General features: G+C 38.6%; 1 protein-coding gene across 5 annotated transcripts in view; it reads right to left on the bottom strand.

Annotated features, from left to right (window-relative positions):
- The window catches only part of AUTS2 (activator of transcription and developmental regulator AUTS2), a 1,638,780-nt gene that overhangs the window by 875,714 nt on the left and 744,272 nt on the right, over positions 1–18,794 (bottom strand). For all 5 annotated transcript variants that reach the window (XM_088445914.1, XM_088445917.1, XM_088445916.1 and 2 more), the window contains one exon: positions 9,673–9,708. In XM_088445914.1, coding sequence (XP_088302040.1) covers positions 9,673–9,708 — 36 coding nt within the window. The remainder of the gene's footprint in view (positions 1–9,672; positions 9,709–18,794) is intronic.

The following is an 18,794-nucleotide window of genomic DNA, read 5'->3' as shown; positions in this document are numbered from 1 at the left end:
ATTTATAAATACATTCCTCGAATTGAATGCAGAGTAACTGCCGATGTCTTTTATATATAAAAATAAGTTATACTTGACCTATGACAACAGCCATTATTAGGGAGCAGGGGGTTATAGAAAATACTCTGATGCAAGCGACAGACTGGTCCTAATTTATAGCATTACATAATTTATAGAATTCTTGTTTGGCTTAATCAATTCATGGTCTACTTGACCTCTACACTATTATAAAGCACATTTATTATGTTAACATGAGTGATTTCTTTAAATATAAAGCAGTGTTTCTGTTTGTACTGTCTGTATGTGAATTTGCTTCCTTCAAATAAAAATGCATTGACTTACACAAATCTGATTAAATGCTTTAAATTGTACTTGTCATGGGCTTAACATTCTTTTACCCTTGAGGAATATAATAATATTCAACATTATTCTGTTTCTTTCTCTTCTGTTCTTAGTAAATGAGCTTAGATATAAGTGCAAGCCATAAATAGTTTCTTCCCACACTAAGTGATCTCCAAGTCTATGGTTAATAGCATAAACAAGGATGTATAATCAGTGTTTTGCCATATTGTGGGATAATGCAATAATCATATTTATTACAAACACATGTCAAAATGAATTGTTATAAAAGAATTCTCTCATTGTCTACGCCACAGAGGACATCTGGTGTATATTTATTTCATGTAAGATAATAAGGCTCTGGGTCTGCCTAAATAAGTAAGGCAATTTTAAGAATATTTTTCCAATATACAATCCAAAACATCCACATGGTTGATATTTACTAAGAAGAAATTCTGCAAGACATGCTAGACATCATAAAGTAAAACTATGTCCAAATATGTGAGGCTTAGGGGAAGATCTATCAATTGGAGATTTTGTTCAAAAGTTAAAATTTATAAAAAATCACCATAAACAAATTGTTTATTCCTCAAACTCTACAATCTATTAAAAATAAAATTATTTTGGACTACTTTACTCTGTTAAACAAATTAAAAACTTTACTTCTTCATTTGAAAAGAAATGCATTTTCAATAGGTGCAGAAAGCCCACTGAAATGCATTGCCCATAGAAATGAATGGCTATTTGTGATTGGCTGGGCAGGTACTTACCTCTAGTCCCATTGCGAATCAGTTAAGCTGGTGGAAATTTACTTAAATACTATTGCGGAAGTGTTCCAGCATGCCCTGACTAATAGGGCTTGCTTGGATTTGTGGTTCCTCAAGAGATGGAACCTTTTTTTAAATCGTTTTTTTAATGTATTTAATCTAGTGAGAAAAAAAAAGCTGCAGCTTGTCTGTCGGAAGACACATGATTTGGACTCACAAGATTCCTGAGGAGCCGGGGCCCCTCATAATTTTGGTGCCCCTCTGTCACCCGGTTTTTCTGAGAAACTACTATCCTCCCCCCAACCTTTTATTATGCAGAAAAATAGGCTGATTTTTCCTGTAGTGCTCAAATGCTGGGCAACTTTATGTCTACATTGAAATACAGAATTAAGATTCAGATCAGGTCAGAATAATCTTTAATTCAACTGTACTGTACATTTTGATTTTTTTTTGTTAAATTGGTTTGGTTTGTGTCCCCACGTATTAATGTGCCACTACTATAAGTTCTTTGCAATAAAACTAAAGGTGTTTTCTCCCCTTGGGACTGCCAGTCTTGACTACGGTTAACAGAGACAGCACTTCCAATAGGAAGCCACTCCTCTGTCTTACCGTCAGCCCTTCCTGGCTTCTAGGGGCTGCAGCCAATGCAGTCCCTAGAAGCCGATGTTTGTGCACATGTGCCGGTCCTGGCACCTGCCTAATCCAATGTGCAGGTGACGGAAATGTTTCCTCAGGCTCCAAGTCTGGACTGCTGAACAGGTGGCCTCCCTATGTTAAAAGAGTAAGAGCCACTGCTGACTGCCACTATACTGCAAGTACTGCTGGTACCCTTTCATAGCCAACACCAGAATGGCATCCATACAGATATCCACAGGAGAAAATTATCTTTTAATATTTTTTTGGTTTACTATTTAAAAGAAAAAAAAGTTTATTTTATTATTTTGAAGGAATCTGGAATTGGACGTCTAAATCGGTTGGTTCACACACTTGCTGAAAGACGTCTTAATGGCTTGGTAATAAGACTACGATTACCATTTATGGCCGCTATCGCCGATCAGCTGCCCCGGTTATATACTTAAAATAAATAATTAAAAAATGATTTTCTACTACAGTGATGAACAGCAATAGAAAATCTTCTGCCTAAGTATATATATAGAAACCGGGGCGAGATGTCAATCAACATCAACAGCCGCCCCGTCTTGTAGTGAGCCCAGGAGCGACGGAGCTGCCGTCGCTCGCTAGGGGTCGCGCATGCGGACGCCAGAGGTGGCACCTTCGCAGTGGAGGAACATTGACCTGCTTGCATGCGCTGTGCGCTCGCGAGCGGGTCTGAATTAATCAGGCCCTAAGTGCTCTAAGACTATCTCTAGAAACAGTAACTTCTGATGATTTTGCTCGTTATTGCGAACACAGCTGCGATTATGCACGCACTTCTGCTGCAAAAATATGCTAATGTTTGCAATTGCTCAGCCAGCATAGAGACGCCCACTACCGCTTTCTCACATCCGTAATATCTCGCAATCCTGCATATAAATCGGTATCATAGAGTAACATCAAACCCTCATGCAGAATGACAGCAGGTCTGACCTGTCTCAGGAATTACAACTCTCGTCACATGTAGTGAGTACTCAAGCTGCGTATGCTGTCGCCATGGCTAATTTATGCATGCCCATGCAGTGCTCTCCCCAGAAATTTTTTCCAGCCGCGTGGCATCAAGAAGTTGCCGGGTGGGGGCTTTTGCAATAAAAGAATGTTTTAAACCCTGACATTACGATTTAAACTTGAAATAACATTTTATATATTAATTTTCCTCTTCTTGTTAGGGGCCCAGTCGTCTGATTATGAAAAAGCTGCAAAGTTTGTAGGATCTGGTCCTTCTTATACAGCTCCCAGATACAATCCCCACTTGCAGGCTCCCAAAGTGCCGGGTGGTAGGCTTTTTCTTACTGGCTGGTGTACCCGCCAAAAGCAGCCTGGGGAGAACACTGCCCATGTAACGGCGTTCAAATGGACAGGCATCATTTCAAATGCTAATGTTCCATCACTCACTCATCGCAATCCTAACCTGCGCACACGCACTGCGGTGCATATGTATTCGCATGCGCAGTATGCACCATCGGCCGATCTGCGTATGCTGTTGCAATTGCAATCCGTGATGAATCAGGCACATAATCTTTAAGATCCAATGTCATCATTTAAGTTTTATCTAGGAACATTTGTGTATTATAAGGTATAATGCACATATTCATAAAATTATTATGTATATTAGATGTCACCATCTGTGTTATGCATAAAAGCACTTACCCAACACTACAGTACATACTGTTACGTAGTCACAGAGCTTCTTGGTGACATCTTATATGCATATACTTTACAGGGAGTTCATTTTCCGATATATAACGCTAAATCATATGTTTCTTTAATATAACCTGAAGTGTCTTCTGCTTGGGATTCATTCCACACACATTATCAGTCATTTTTTTCCATATTAGCCATTAATCACTGCAGTATCACGCATAATTATCCAGTAAACATGAAAATTAATTCAAATTTGTCCTTTTCTTGGAGGGCATAAAATTGCACAGCATATTTAAAATGTGAGCGAAAGTTTGTAACACACTTTAAGATAATGGATTTTGACATATGTTTTAATTCAAATAGAGAAAATAAATCTAATTTGCTTTACAGTGTTATCAACCATCAGTACATTTACTGAGAGTCAATAAAAATACAGGTATTTTGACATTTTCATGTCAGTAAAATAACTTGAAAGCAGTAAAAATCTAACATGTTCCTGACACTATAACGCATTTGGGCATTCGAAGACAGTAAGCATGTCAAAGTCTATTATAAACCCAGTGCCGGATTATCCATTAGGCAGTACAGGCAGCCATCTTGGTTCTGGTGGTCCCTAGGGCTGGCCCACCACCAGCCATTTTTTTAATAATTTTTTTTTTTGTCTATTGATATCTTTGAAACAATTACTTTTCCCTAGTCTAGTGGAGCATGCGGTTCTTCTGATTTCAGGAAAACTGTATTAGAGAAGGGGTAACGGTGGGGTATATCACTAACATAGCAGCAGAAGCATCCTTCTGCTCTATGGTAGGACACCCGGTATCAGAGGAGCATGTGTTGCACCATCATTGGAAGAGCTCAGCACATGATCCTCTGACCCAAGCAGAGGGGTAGGGCTACATCAGCTTGTGCAATCCAAGGTACCAAGGAGGAGGGAGCTGGTGCTGTCCCTACAACAAGGTGAGAGAGGGTGGATACAGGGAATACCTTGTTGTGTGCCTCAGTCTGTCTAGCTGGGTGTGACACAGAGGAGGTTCCCATTTTATCTGTGTATATTTCTAAGTGACCCTCCCTGTATATGTGTGTGTCTCTATATGCGACACTACATGTGTATGTCTCTATATAAGACCCTTCCTGTATATGCATGTGTCTATATTAGTGACCCTCCCTGTGTAAGTGTATGTTTCTATATGCCACACTACATGTGTATGTCTCTTTATAAGACCCTCCCTGTATATGCATTTGTCTATATTAGTGACCCTCCCTGTGTAAGTGTGTCTCTCTATGTGTGACCCTTCCTGGACATATGTCAATTTGCTCTCTATACTGATTTTCAAATATGAGTTTCATTTACCTTATTTTTAAAATTATAGTATAATTCATTCAATATATTTTTATATCAACACTATATTTAATTTTTATTTTAAAATATCAGGTTCACTTTCTAACCACTGTTGTCTGTATCCTTTGTTTATTGTAGGTATACCGCTTTCATAATGTACATAGGGTAAGTAATTATTAGGGTATAAATGGATCAGAGGAGGGGGATGTCAAAACTGGGATCTTGCCTAGGGCTCTATGGGCTTTGATTATACCTTTCCTGATCTTGACACTTACCTAGATGCTGTTACTATATTTGGAGTGATACTGTATGTCAGTAAAAACAGTAAAAAAGCTCCCCTTCAGTAAAACATTTCTAATGAAGCTGGTAAGAAGTCAGGCTTGGAATGGGCTGTCGGGGATTCGGGGAATCCCCGGTGGGCCCTAGTGATTCATAGCCATGCCCTCAATCACGGGAGGGTGGGGCCTAGACCAGGTCACCAACGCTGTTCACTTTAGCAGGGCGGGCTGCACAGTGTAGCTTCCCAGCAGAAGATTGCAGCAGGCTGCATGATGTCTTTTTCCCCCCTTCACCGGACTGTCTCACATTCCTGTAGGGATCAAAGACCTACAGAAGGTCATTATTATCATGGGCATTTCTCAGTACAATGTTGCCTGTTACAATGTTTGAATGTACATGACACTTGATACACCCTCTCCCAAGCTCCATTCTTATAAGGTTACATATAGGGGCTGATTCTAATGCACACGTCGCTGTGATCGCTTTAGTCGTAGTTGCATCTACGACTTTATGCTAATGCTAGTAAAAGCCCTTTCTCTAGTGTACAAATGTGCACCTGAATGTGCAAGGACTAGGACACCAAATTTGTACTTCTTAAGATGCAACAATTTTACTTGCTGAGTCTTTAGCCGCAACCATTAGATGCACCATCAACACTTGCACTACCCCCATTCTAGGTGCAGAATCTCCATCAGATTATGGGCTCCAATGTTGGTGGTTAAACACCTAAGTTTATAACCAGTTATGCGACATGCCTGCGACACTCCCAAAACACACCCATCAGAGAGACTATCTCTCATGCATCTGAATAGCCACCTCCCAGTCAATGCCCACAAATGCCAAATACATTTCTGAGACCACGCGTCTTAATCAGTACTGCAACCCTGTGTACACACCCTGGGATACCTGCGCTGGGTGACTTTTTAGCTACTCAGACGTCTGTGCACTTGAAGAACATCAACCATTTGCAAGGATATCAGCATTGCGTGTGACTCAACCTGGCCTATACTGTATGCGACTTAGCATAAAGAAGATTTGGCAAAGTGATTGTATGAGATTCATATAAAATATAATATGCTTAATTTCTTACCAAGGAGTATTTTACATGCTATACGGTTTGTTTATTACGTCAACCATTTTTAATTATATGAAATAGCTATCATTCAATTAACACTTCATAAGTGAAAGAAGAGGTGTTTTAAATAAGACAAGGGGTAGATTTACTAAGGCTTCCAAAAAAGGAAAAGTGGTGATATTTTCTATTAGTAAACAATCAGATTCTAGCTGTCATTTTTCTATTGCATCCTAGAAAATGATAGGATCTGATTAGTTGCTATGGGCAACACCACCACTTTAATTTTTAGAAGCTTTAGTAAATCCACCCCAAGATGGGAAAATGAGTTGAGTGACTTCCTTTAACCAATCCTGTGGCTGAATGTTTTTAAGATCACACATAGGTCGAGATATATCAAAGCTTGCGCCAAGATTTATCAACAACTGATATTCTTGTTATCACTCATTACTAAACCTAAATGGTGCTCCCGCATCCAATTAATCAGCTCCTAACTGTCATGTGTTTGAAAAATGACAGATAGGAGCTGATTGGTTAGAGCACCATTTAAGGTTAGTAACAAGTAATAACAAGAATATCACTTGTTGACATATCTGGGCCATGGATAGAGGTAAAGTTGAAAGAGATTAAGGGGGAGATTTAATAAAGCTTGGAGAGAGATAAAATTGGAGATAAATAGCACCAACCAATCAGCTCCTAACTGTCACTTTACAGGCGGTGTTTGAAAAATGACAGTTAGGAGCTGATTGGTTGGTGCTATTTATCTCTAATTTTACCTCTCTCCAAGCTTTATTAATCTCCCTCTAAGTTGCCAACCAATCAGCTTCTGTCAGCTTACTGGCTGTGTTTGAAGAAATGGCAGTTGGGAGCTGATTTCTTGGCACTTTATCTCTCTCCACTTTACCTCTCTTCAAGGCCCAGATTGGTTCTCTCCAAGCTTTGATACATCTTCCCCTAAGTATGCTTAATTAGCATCTATGTCGTGGAAACACAATTTCACCTGATGGTACATGTGTCCTAATAATATAAATAAAATCTCACCAGCTGTATCCCCACTTGAAATTCCAGTCAATATCTGGTGATATCCAACATTAAATCCTTATTGTAATTTAATTACACAGCTTTCAGATGATATAATGCCTGCTGAGGTACTAAGTGATACTGGTTTTTGGATTCATGGAGTTTCCTATTTTAAAAAGTCTCTTAAGCACTTCAAAAATGCAGCAAAAGTGCTCACCCCAGTCCCCTTCTCCTCTGTCACTAGAAGAGTGGTTCAGACATAAAGATTTTTATATGCCCATGTACATTACTTTCTATGAATTTGGATTTCACCTGCACTTAGTTGGAATGGCTTAAATTTAAAGAATCAATGACATATTACAATTCTTAAAACTTACTATATTTTACATTCTTCATGAAATTCATTATCCTACCCTGTGAGTTTAGGAACACCCTTTACTATACCTTTTTTACTTTACTATACCTTTTTTTACTTTACTATACCTTTTTTCCTCCAGACCCCTTCCACTTTTCTTGCATACTGTCTCTTATCATAATGCATTTGTTGTATGCTTCATGTATGTCAGCACCTTTGTCAAGCATAGCTAAAAAATAATGTTTCTCTATCTATCTATCTATCTATCTATCTATCTATCTATCTATCTATCTATCTATCTAAAAAGAGCCATCAGTGTTTTGACTATGCTATATTTTTATTTCTGCCTTGCACCAAAATGTGTCACGGTCTGTATACTATTGTTGGTTGTGTTACAAAAGAAATGTTGGCTGAGTTACAAAAGATTAAAAAGATAAAACTAGGGAGCTAAACTACTGTTTACACATTACATTTTAAAAATGATATTCTGTACAGGCACAATGATTGTCTCTTCTTGTTACTAGTGAAAATGTACAGCTGTCAATGCAAAATCAATCACCAGACATACAACATTTGTACAAGCTGTCATTGTCTTCCAGTTGTATTGTAAATGAAACATTCATCTCTAACAACAAGCAGTGCAAAATAGTTTACATTATGTACTTTACAAGACATGGCCATATTGACTATTTTGAACGGTTTCTAATTTCTTTCAAGACATACGATATATATGACTGGTCTTCAATGGTGTACTGTTTTAACTACCTCTGTCTTAAGAATATAGTGTATTCAGCATTTTTGAAAGTCGTGAAAATATTGAGAGACTACAGGAGTTGGCATTTATACAAAGCAACTAACCTCAATTCTGTATTGTGGGAGAGCATAACAGATGGCATTTCCAATATAGGAATAAGTAGAACTTACACTGATGTCATACATACACAGTCTGCTTTAATTGACTACTTCAAATTTCGCAAGCATAATATTGGACTAAGATTTATGTAATTTAATGTTATATTCATAAATCATTGAATAGGACATAATAAAAATCAAGTTTAGATTATAGGTAACATTATCTATCTATCTATCTATCTATCTATCTATCTATCTATCTATCTATCTATCTATGTATGTTATGTTTGCAGATCTCTCATACTCTGACAAGATACAACTGCTTGTGATGATGCAGAGTTTTAAGTACATCAAGTGTATATTGCTGAAAAGCAACATTCACAGAAAAACTATTCACCCAGATGCAGAACATGTACACATTTTTGTTTCTTCAGGCTCCTATCAATTATTTATAAATCTGCACAGTGACATGGGCTACCGTGGTAACCACAGTTGTATTATATAGAGAGCAGAGAGGCTACAAAATAACTCCTTGGAGCTCTCTCTGCTCTCTGTATTCGGAAATCCTTCCCTTCCGCCAACTCCCTATGCCTTAACATGACAGCTGACAGCTGTGAACCTGTGACATTTTATTTTCCAACCACCAGAGAGATTTTGAAAAGGAGATAATGATTTTTATAAGGATAAATACTACATAAAAGGTAATTAACTTACTATTGAAAGAAAAAAAGAATAAATGTACTGTATATGGGATTTATTCTTTAATCTCATTGAAACATATAATTCATACTTACATATTGCCTTTCCCCACTTACGAATTAATTGCCTTCACCATTGAAGCATAAAATAGCTTGTTTGTTAATGCATCATAATACATTTGGCAATTCAGTATTTTTGAGAACTATATAATCACATTTATTTAAAATAATTAATTGTCTCTTTAAAATACATTATAAAGTATGGTATACATTGCTTACTCATCTAGTGCTGAATACAGTAAGTTGACTTACCTGATTAAAATATAGTATATAAAAATTTAATATAGGACTAATTTTGTTTTTAACTTGGAGACATTTTATCCCATAAAAGTAGCAAATAAAGCTATTCATTGTGATCATTTGTTACATTTGTTAAATCCTAATAACTTGAACCTGGTTTGAAATATTTCCTTTGCATATAGTAGATATAGCAACATTCCTCTTTATTTATGCAGCTAAATTGTTTTTATCCATAACATGACAGTTTAAGTCTATACACAGTAATTAATTCAACTTGTTCTGACAAAATGCACATGCAATATCATTAGTCATGCCACGGCCTCACAAGGTATGTTGTTAAAAGTTTCACTTACAAAGTAGCCTGTTCCCAAGCTGGAAGCAGCTGAGCTCTGCAATATAAAATACAGAAAGAAAAACAAAGTAGAAAATTAGTGTTGTGTTTTTAACACCTTCCAATCCACACAGCTCATTACCACCACTTTTCATATTATTTCATCACCATATCACAATACTAGCATTCTGGTCTTTGTCATATGCTACTGGAACAAGGAAAGCATTGCTTAATTCCCCCTTCTCTCACCTAACCCCTCCTTTAAATCTCTTAGCGGTTTAGGGATGGCAGTGTGTTATGTGCTGAATTCCAGGCTTCTGCCATGGCTGTAATTGCCAATTTATTTGACAGGCAGCTGGGTAATGATGGCATTTCACCCTACTCTGAGACTAAGCAGACAGTCATCAAACTGCCTTCCTGACTTGCTGACATTCACTGCCCTTATCCCAAGTTACTGTGTATTGTGGCCACAAAGTGGCAAGAGGGAGAAAAGAACAGACTGACTTCAAAAAGGCAAATCCTACAGGGCTTGGATGACTTTTTCAGAGTGTGACCTGCTTGCCAATTGATTCCCGGGGGTCAGAGGAAAATGAGGCATGTTGTAAACATAATTAGTAGTCTGAGATGTAAGGAACGTGTAGGCACAGCCAGAGAACTAAAACATCAGGCAGCTGGGGACTCTAGAATTACCAATCTTCTCACTATTTGATCGTCTACAATAAGATCCTAATATTTGTCCATTGTGCATTTCCAGTCAATATAATATTTCTTTGATTAATGTGAGCGATATAATGTATAACATTTTCCAGCTGATACATTTTATTGCCTGCATTGTAGTGTTTAGCAAATGATTACATGGAAGTGAAATAAAACGACTATGTCTAAACAGATACACCTTTGTTGTCTCAAACAGCCTGTGGCTTTCCAGCTATTTAGGACACATCCTAGCATCACAGTAAACTGAGAAAACATGCTTGGTGTTGATGTTTAGCATTAGCTGTAGGGCCGCAGATTGCTAATTAAGACTATAGTTATTGGTGAGGAAACTTCCAGGGGTTCAGTTCAGTCCACCCAGCCAAACATTATCTATGTAACTGAAATGATCAGCCACATTATGTGTGCATGCTTGGTACCCGATAATCTTGGAACTGTCTATTTCTAAGAATAGACTATTGTGTCATATCTTTGCCTGTTTGGAATAAATGGTCTTCCCAGGGCAATACGTGAGCTGATTGCAGTTACTGCATGGAAGGACAACATACTTCCCTTGTTAATTGTTGGCTGGGAACACCTTAGGGTTGGATTTTGATGTGAGACAAGGTTGCTTTCTGAGTTTTTCACTTTATGTTTGCACTATTGACTCCCCAGTGAGGAAATAGTAAATGACAGACTACTGGCAAGTGTGTCGCTGAGTCCCAAAAACATCCTGACAGTGATTGCCCAATCAGGCAATAACACAGTAGTTATTAAGGGAGGAGATATCCACAGTGACAGATATCTTGTCTTGATGTCAGATAAATCATGACATAAGTGGCATTTTCTGGTCAAGGGAGCAGGTGGATAGTCTTGTCCTCCCAGATGTTTTCCTATGTGTGAAGCCAAACATCAAAGGCTTAGGATTAAACTTCAAAATGTCTATTATGACAAGCTACACTCAGATGAGACGTTTAAGGCATCGTCATCCCGTATAGCACAGAGCAATGGATGGTGTTTTTCCCTTAAGAACGCAGCTGACCTTTCAAAAAGCTTTCTGACACATTTGTTACTCTGCAACTGCTTTGTTTGTCTTTGCCAGTTTCTCTTCATTCTACAATATATAGCTACTTCTTTCTTCTTGCATAAAATATCAAACATAATATTAACTACCTACAAATTGAAGAAGGAAGATTGGGCATGTTATTTCTTCTATTTTATATATAATGAATTATTAAATGAAGCTACAGTATGCAGAGATAAGGTTTTAATGTTCGTAAAGTTTGGTATAGTGCCGTCACTCACTGCTGTGGTCCGCGGCATGACTGGCCAGTCTCCACTCCTACAGTGTCTCTATGTGCTCTGCCATCTTGCTGGCATAACCTCCTGATTTGACCTCTATCAGCCACCATTTTAGTGAAGACTGTACTAGTAATCTCTGGGGGCATTTCACTACATCAGCCCCGCTCCAATGAACCTTGTTTGGTCAATCTACTTAAACCCCTCTCTCCCACAACACAGTGTCAGATCCTTGTCTGCACATGGGCTTGATAGCCTGACTGCTGCAGTCTGGTACTGTGGTTTTCCACCATCTGTGGATACTCTGCTGGATATCTTTCTGCCTTCCAGTGCCTCTTGTGAATACTCTGCAAGATAATCTCCTGTCTTCCAGTGCCACTTATGACCTATAGTTACTCTGCTGGTTATTCCCCTGCCTTCTAGAGTGCCTCCTGGACATACTCTGCTGGATTATACAGAAGTAAGTATCCTGTGAATTATTTGCTGGGTTGTAGGCTTTTCCTTTATTAGCGTGTACCTTCATGTTGTCTCTATAGAGACTATCTACTAATAGTATTTGCTACCTGAACACTCTATAACTTGCCTGTGTCATCTTTTTTTGTGTCTACTGGTTGCACCTGTGTTCCAATCAGAGGGCCATAACCTGCAGAAATACTGCAGCGAAGTCTAGATTACGTTGTGGATAGTAGCTTGGTGAAGATTGTTAGGGTGACCCAGAAAAAATATTGAGTTTAGAGTATGCTGTTGTTGACCAATCTGTAAGTAATTAGTAGTTAATTACAGATTGAGAAGGTCAAATTAACTCAAACGTCCTGCGGTTTGAGCGATCTCATCTGTCACAACAACCTCTGTCACAACAACCTCTGTGTTTTTTATTATTATTTGAGAAATTAATTGGAATGCCAATTTTTAAAGTGGTGTTTACTAAAACTGCATTTGTTGAAAATTGTGCGTTTTACAAACCACCAGAAAACAAAAACGCAAAAATGTCCATTTAGTAAATCGCCCCTAAAATCTTTTCCCTGGCGCCTATTGGACTGAAGAATGTCAGTGAACTGCCTGGAATTTATTTGTCCCAAGTCACTGACCCTAACAGAGTGCTCAGGCTGTTTCTTAAGAATTTTTGTTGGTTATTGTCCTGAGAATTCCCTTCAAGTTCATGGATATAGTTTAATTCTACTTTCAAGTTAAGCTACCAGAAAGGTAAGGGGTAAATTTACTAAGCTCCGTTTGTGTATGAGATGGCAATCATGGGTGTGTTTAGTTATTTTTTCAAACATGGAAGTTTACAAAAGGCAAACTCGGCTGAGAAATCATGATACTTTCTTTAAAATACAGGTGAAAACACAAATAGAATTATATACACCATCTGTCAAACTAGCAGTTACTTTCCATAGCAAAGAATACAACACGTGAATTTACCAAGAATCGTGATTATAATCACGGATGTAACTTAAGCAAACTCGGTCCAAAATAGAAGTTTTAAATAGACTACCTCCTGAGCAATGTGTTTAGCAGAATCATGCACAGATCAGTTTGATCCGTGCATGCTTCTGCTTGTAATAGTATCTGCCGCCAGCCAAACAGCAGCTGCTACTATAGTAAGTGGCCGCTGATTGGCTGTGAGTGGCCTGGCTGTGAATCAACAGCTAGGCCACTGATTGTTTTGTCTGTTTTCCAATCTGCGGCCTGGCTGTTAATTGACAGCCAGGCCACTCACAGCCAATCAACAGCCGTTTACTATATTAGTGGCTACTGATTGGCTGGCGGCCCGGCAAACGCAGGAACCATTGTGGGTTCTGTTACTTGCCGGGGAAATGCTGTATGTGTAAACACAAACAGCTCTTCAGTCCAAAATGGCTTGGGACATTGCATTTTTTTGTTCTAATGGCCAGGATGCTTCTGGACAAGAGGCCCAACATGCGCCAAAGAGAACATGAGTATTATTTTTTTTTTATCCAATCATTGCAATGCTACTGGAAAAGACGACCTGACACTAGGACAAGGTGTATAGTGTGAGTGTATGAAATAATATTTTTCTTTCTTTGGTGTGTACTGTGGTTATTTTCATATTATAATACAATGGGGGCACCAGTGCTGGCCACCTGCTGGCACATGTAGTTCTACAAGTGCCAAAGAGTAGGCATGCTGGGACCTGTAGTTCCACTTTAAAAAACAATATTACACTATTATTATCACTAATAACCCTGCACCCACGGGCCAGGGATCTCCGGCCTGAGCTGACTAATTTGGGGTGTTAATGCTTTGGCTGAGGGACCCGGTGAAAGGGTACCCTGGCTGCAGCATTACCCCTTAGCTAGTGGAGCCCAGTGCTGGTTTTAAAAATACAGGGCACCCCACACCATTTTTTCCCCAGTATTTTTAAAACCAGGACTGGCACACAGAGCCCAATGCTGGTTCATTAAATATGGAAACCCCTACACATTTTGTGCCCCAAATATTTTGAACCAGGACTGGCTCACAGAGCCTCCGGCTGGTTATGCTATTTTGGGACTTTTTTTCTGTTTTGTACACTTTATTTTACACAATACACATATGCAGCATGCACGTATCTCTCTGATGTATGCAGGCTGCATGTTCGGGAGTGTTTGTCTACAGGGAACATGGGTAGGAAATATGATTATCGAAAAACATGATCAGCAAAACACCATTCTTCGTAAATTTTGAGTGCTTCAACTGACAAAAGCCACCTGTGTGCCTGCGATGCTCTTTGTGTTTAAACTCGGGAAATCTCGGACCAGACTTGATTGTTTGGGTTTAAGGTGATCATCGGCCTGGGCTGACTAAATTGGGATGTTAATGCTTTGGCTGTGGGACCCGGTGAAAGGGTACCCTGGCTACAGCATTACAGCTCATCTAGTGGAGCCCGTTGCTGGTTTTAAAAATACAGGGAACCCCACGCCATTTTTTCCCAGTATTTTTAAAACTAGGACTGGCTCACAGAGCCCAGTGCTGGTTCATTAAATATGTAGGATCCCTACACATTTTGTGCCCCATATTTTTTGAACCAGGACTGGCTCACCCCTGACAAAAGCCACCCGTGTTCCTGCGATGCTGTGTGTGTTTAATCTCGGGCAATCTCGGACCAGACACAATTGTGTGGGTTTAAGGTGCACAGTTGTTACTTACATCATTTGTTTTGTACAATGTCTGATACATTTATTTTAAAGAAGAAAATTCTACCTTGCCAGGTAGCTGCAGCCAAGAATATGGATGAGATTTAGAATATGTGTGCCGTGGAAAATTACTAGGTGACATTTAGACCTAAAACATGGCACTTATTTCTAATGCAATAGCTAAATCCATTAATATACATGTGAATAAAACCACTTAAGCGAGATGTTACACTCTTATAATGGTTTCTCCCACCCTCATCCTTGTCTTCATTAGCACTATAGCTGGATTGATGTTGATTGAAGAGTCTACCATGGGATAAGTACCACATCCCCCATTATTGCAGAAGCTTCTACTTGATCATTCCTTCCCCACCAACAACAACCTACATTGCTATACATTTAGTAATACTATCATTATATAAGTAAATGCATGATGGGTACACACATTATCAGATAAAAGAAAGAACAGTGGGTCATTGTGAGCATCTTAAGGGGCGGATGTGAGCACAGATTGCAACATTGCTATCTTTCTTGCCCCTGGTTTCAATATGTCCACATTATCCGCATCTAATTTTCAATTGATTTAGTATGAACATAGTATATGTCATTGCAGCCATCACAATGAGCTGTTGCATTTATAATGCCATTTTATTAAAGTCTTATGCAATCCACTGAAAAGATAGGGTAGATTAAACATTTATCTTGGTCGTGCAAGTGGTACAGTGCTGAAGATGATTAGATATCATCATCATCTTTATCCACTTTACCCTCCACTTTATCTGTGAATAATATACGTGCAATAAAATACAATATTACCTGTGCTACATAGAGTACACATACTATTTTAACTGTAACTGCAGGTTGTTGCAGGCAGTGGATGGATTGGTTTTGCGACAACCCCAAACTGTATGTGCTGTTAGCATTATGGCAATATAGAAAGACTATGACATGGTGATAGTAAGAGAGGGCCACAACTAGGGGGCATGTGCCCCAGGTGCCAGATTTGTGGGAGCACTGAGACAGTCAAGACAAAAAGCGAGAAACTCATGATGAGTCAAAAGCAAGGTGGAGGTAGGCTTTAGAGGGTAGTACAAAGCCAGGTTAATGAGGGGCACAGGAGGGCAGCACAGCCAGAGCTCCCCTTTCCCATCTTTAGCTGGTCAGGTGACTGTTACCAGTCTTAGTGCCTGCACCACTGGATTAATCAGCAGGATGCAGGCATAGACGGGCCGGGTCACTCTGCAAAATAAAGTTATTTTCCTTATCTGGGCTATGCATGTGATATCATGACATCACATGCTGAAGAACAGTATGCGAGGAACCTGCCGCTGCCTTAAGGAGGAGCAAGGAGAAAATCCAGGTAAGTGGTGGTGGGGGAGGGGTAATCCAAACATAAACTGATGCTGCAGAGATATAGTTGCAGTAATACGGGAAGGGGGAGACACGGACTGCTGTAGAGACACTGGGGAGGAGTTCTGAAAGGACAGAGTCAATAGTTTAGGGTGGGTGGGGACCAAGTTACTGCCTAACCCTGGCGGACAAAAATCCTAGTTTCGGCCCTGAGTAAGATAAGTCATTGCAAGTCACAACATATCTTCTATCCTACTAGAATTGGTATCTCTCCCACCATTCTCCCTCCTAGTCACTGTTGTTTGGCTATTAGAGTATTGAACAAGAATAAGACATTCATTAACTCAATATCATTTGAGACCAGTGAATGTACAGAATCTATCTATGGTATCAAAAATTTCACCAACATCTTCATTTATTTTCCTTTACTAATTTCTCATCTGAATCAACCACAACTAAATTGAATAATGACTCTATTAGTATTTTTGGTTTGTGCTGTGCTATTTTAACATAAAGAAAACCATCAGGAGCTTGAGGCTCAAACTATCCCTCATATAAAGGCAATAATTATATGTAAGTCATTGTTTGTTTTTACTTGATAGTTCATTTGCCTTGCCCCTGCCTGAGAAATTGATATTGGCACACTTTCAGCTGTTATTTTTGGAAAGCCCCTCCAGACTCATATAATCTCTCACAAACAATATAAGCAGAAGCCTTATAATCGAGGGAAGAGCAGAGTTGGAAGACTTATGCAATTTTTCACATTTAAAAAAAATGTGTACATATATATTATAAACATAGTGAACACATCATAAATAATTTTCTTGTAGATATATTACAAAAATGTTTGGATCATATCTATTTCAAGTGTCCCTATAATATCATATCACTTACATTGGCAAAGCTCTACTAAATATTGATAATGGCTCAATGCAACTAATCCTGCTCTTAGCAAAGCATTGTGGGAATGGATAGAAAAGATTTAAATAAGACCTACACAAAATAAAGCAATCCCGGGCCCTGAGCTACTGTAGTCCAACTATAGCCCACTCATGTCACCAAATAAAATGACTATTAGTAGGTATGGGATAAATAAGCCTTCACCAGTGATGCCATGAATGGGCAGTCACTGACCTATGCTTAGTCTTTACACATTTAATGATGAATAAAATGCATTCATAGATTAGATCATTAAAAATCTGTTCAATTGATTAACTACTTGGAGATTTCGATATTGTATAATTCAAAATGTGCAAAGAACTTTCTTTCGCATTTACAGTAGATGTCAACAGTTGAAATAAGCAGGGTTTGTTGATTTACTGTACTGTATACTAATATCTCGCAAACAATGGTAATAAAAAAATTGCAACATCTTTGTTGCTTTGAAATGGAAAATCTCTGACTTGTAAATATATAATACGAGGGAGAGATGGGTGCACAAGGGCTTTGTCATACATATTTGTCCTGACTTTTGTTTATGCAGGTTTGAGTGAACGAGGGAACAGTGGGTATCATTTCAATTTCTGATGTCAACATCAAATTACTTATTTAATTTCATGCCTGGCGAAGCATCGTATAGCTACATGCAGAATCATTTCACTTCATTTGTTATGCTGTGTTTTCTCGGCGATTGGCTTGCCTTCCAACTGACAACTTTAATTACGACAAGAATTTGATTGCACTGCTGAGGAATTAACATAAAGCAACAAAGCATTTAAGAACCCAGACTTACAAACAAAAATAGGCATCAGGAAGCCCATCAGCCTCAATAAGTGCCGACTGCCTGTCATTCTTATGCTACCATGGAGATGAAAAGCATTTGAAATACTCTTACTGTATGCTTGCCCATTTACAAGGATAATTTCGCAATCATTATCTACTGTACTGCTGTTAGGTAGAGATGAACAAAAGATTTTGGCAAATTTATTTGGCGCTTCTATAAATGCCATTGTTCAAAACATTTAGTTAAAATTAAAAGTCTCCAAACTTTGTAAAACATTTGCTTTTTCAACAGGGTTTTAACAATAAAATTAATATATTCATTGTAAAAATACAGAAAACAAACAAACAAACATGTTTAAATATAGCTTCCGAAATAACAAAATGCACTATTTAATGAAAAAAAAACACGCATTTTTCCAACACTGACTACTGAGCTGACACCAGAATTCAGTGGGGTGGTGAAGCCAAATTCATCACAAAGGAAGCACCAGCTCCCCCAATTAATCACTTAATTCTAGAATTAGTAACAAGTGTCAGAAAATGTCTGTAGTTGCAATGGGGCCACGTGACCTAAAGACAACAAAAAGAAAGTATCTGGCCACACTGCAGAGATAGAAAACTTTCATTATTGCATCCACAGATGACTAGTAGATACTGTATGACATTGTAATCTTACTGGTGATATTATTGCAGCACACTAATATTTTCTAAGACCATCAGTTTCTATTTAGTCAGTGACTATTTAGGCCAATCTTGACCCCACTTCACTGTCCAACTACTAGCCAAACTCTCTCCTCACCTTCCCCTCTAAAACATTTGAGAGGCTTATCTACACACACTTCTATACCTTTCTCTCAGCTAATTCCCTTGCTTACACCTTCAATCTGTCTTTTGTACCATACACTCTACTGATAGCACCCTCACTAATCACCAATCACCTCCT

This window comes from Taudactylus pleione, unplaced genomic scaffold (genome assembly GCF_031769625.1).
Source record: "Taudactylus pleione unplaced genomic scaffold, aTauple2 ptg000391l, whole genome shotgun sequence".
NCBI classification, from domain to species: domain Eukaryota; kingdom Metazoa; phylum Chordata; class Amphibia; order Anura; family Myobatrachidae; genus Taudactylus; species Taudactylus pleione.
The sequence above is the reverse complement of the archived record's forward strand: the minus strand, read 5'-3'. Positions and strand labels throughout refer to the sequence as shown.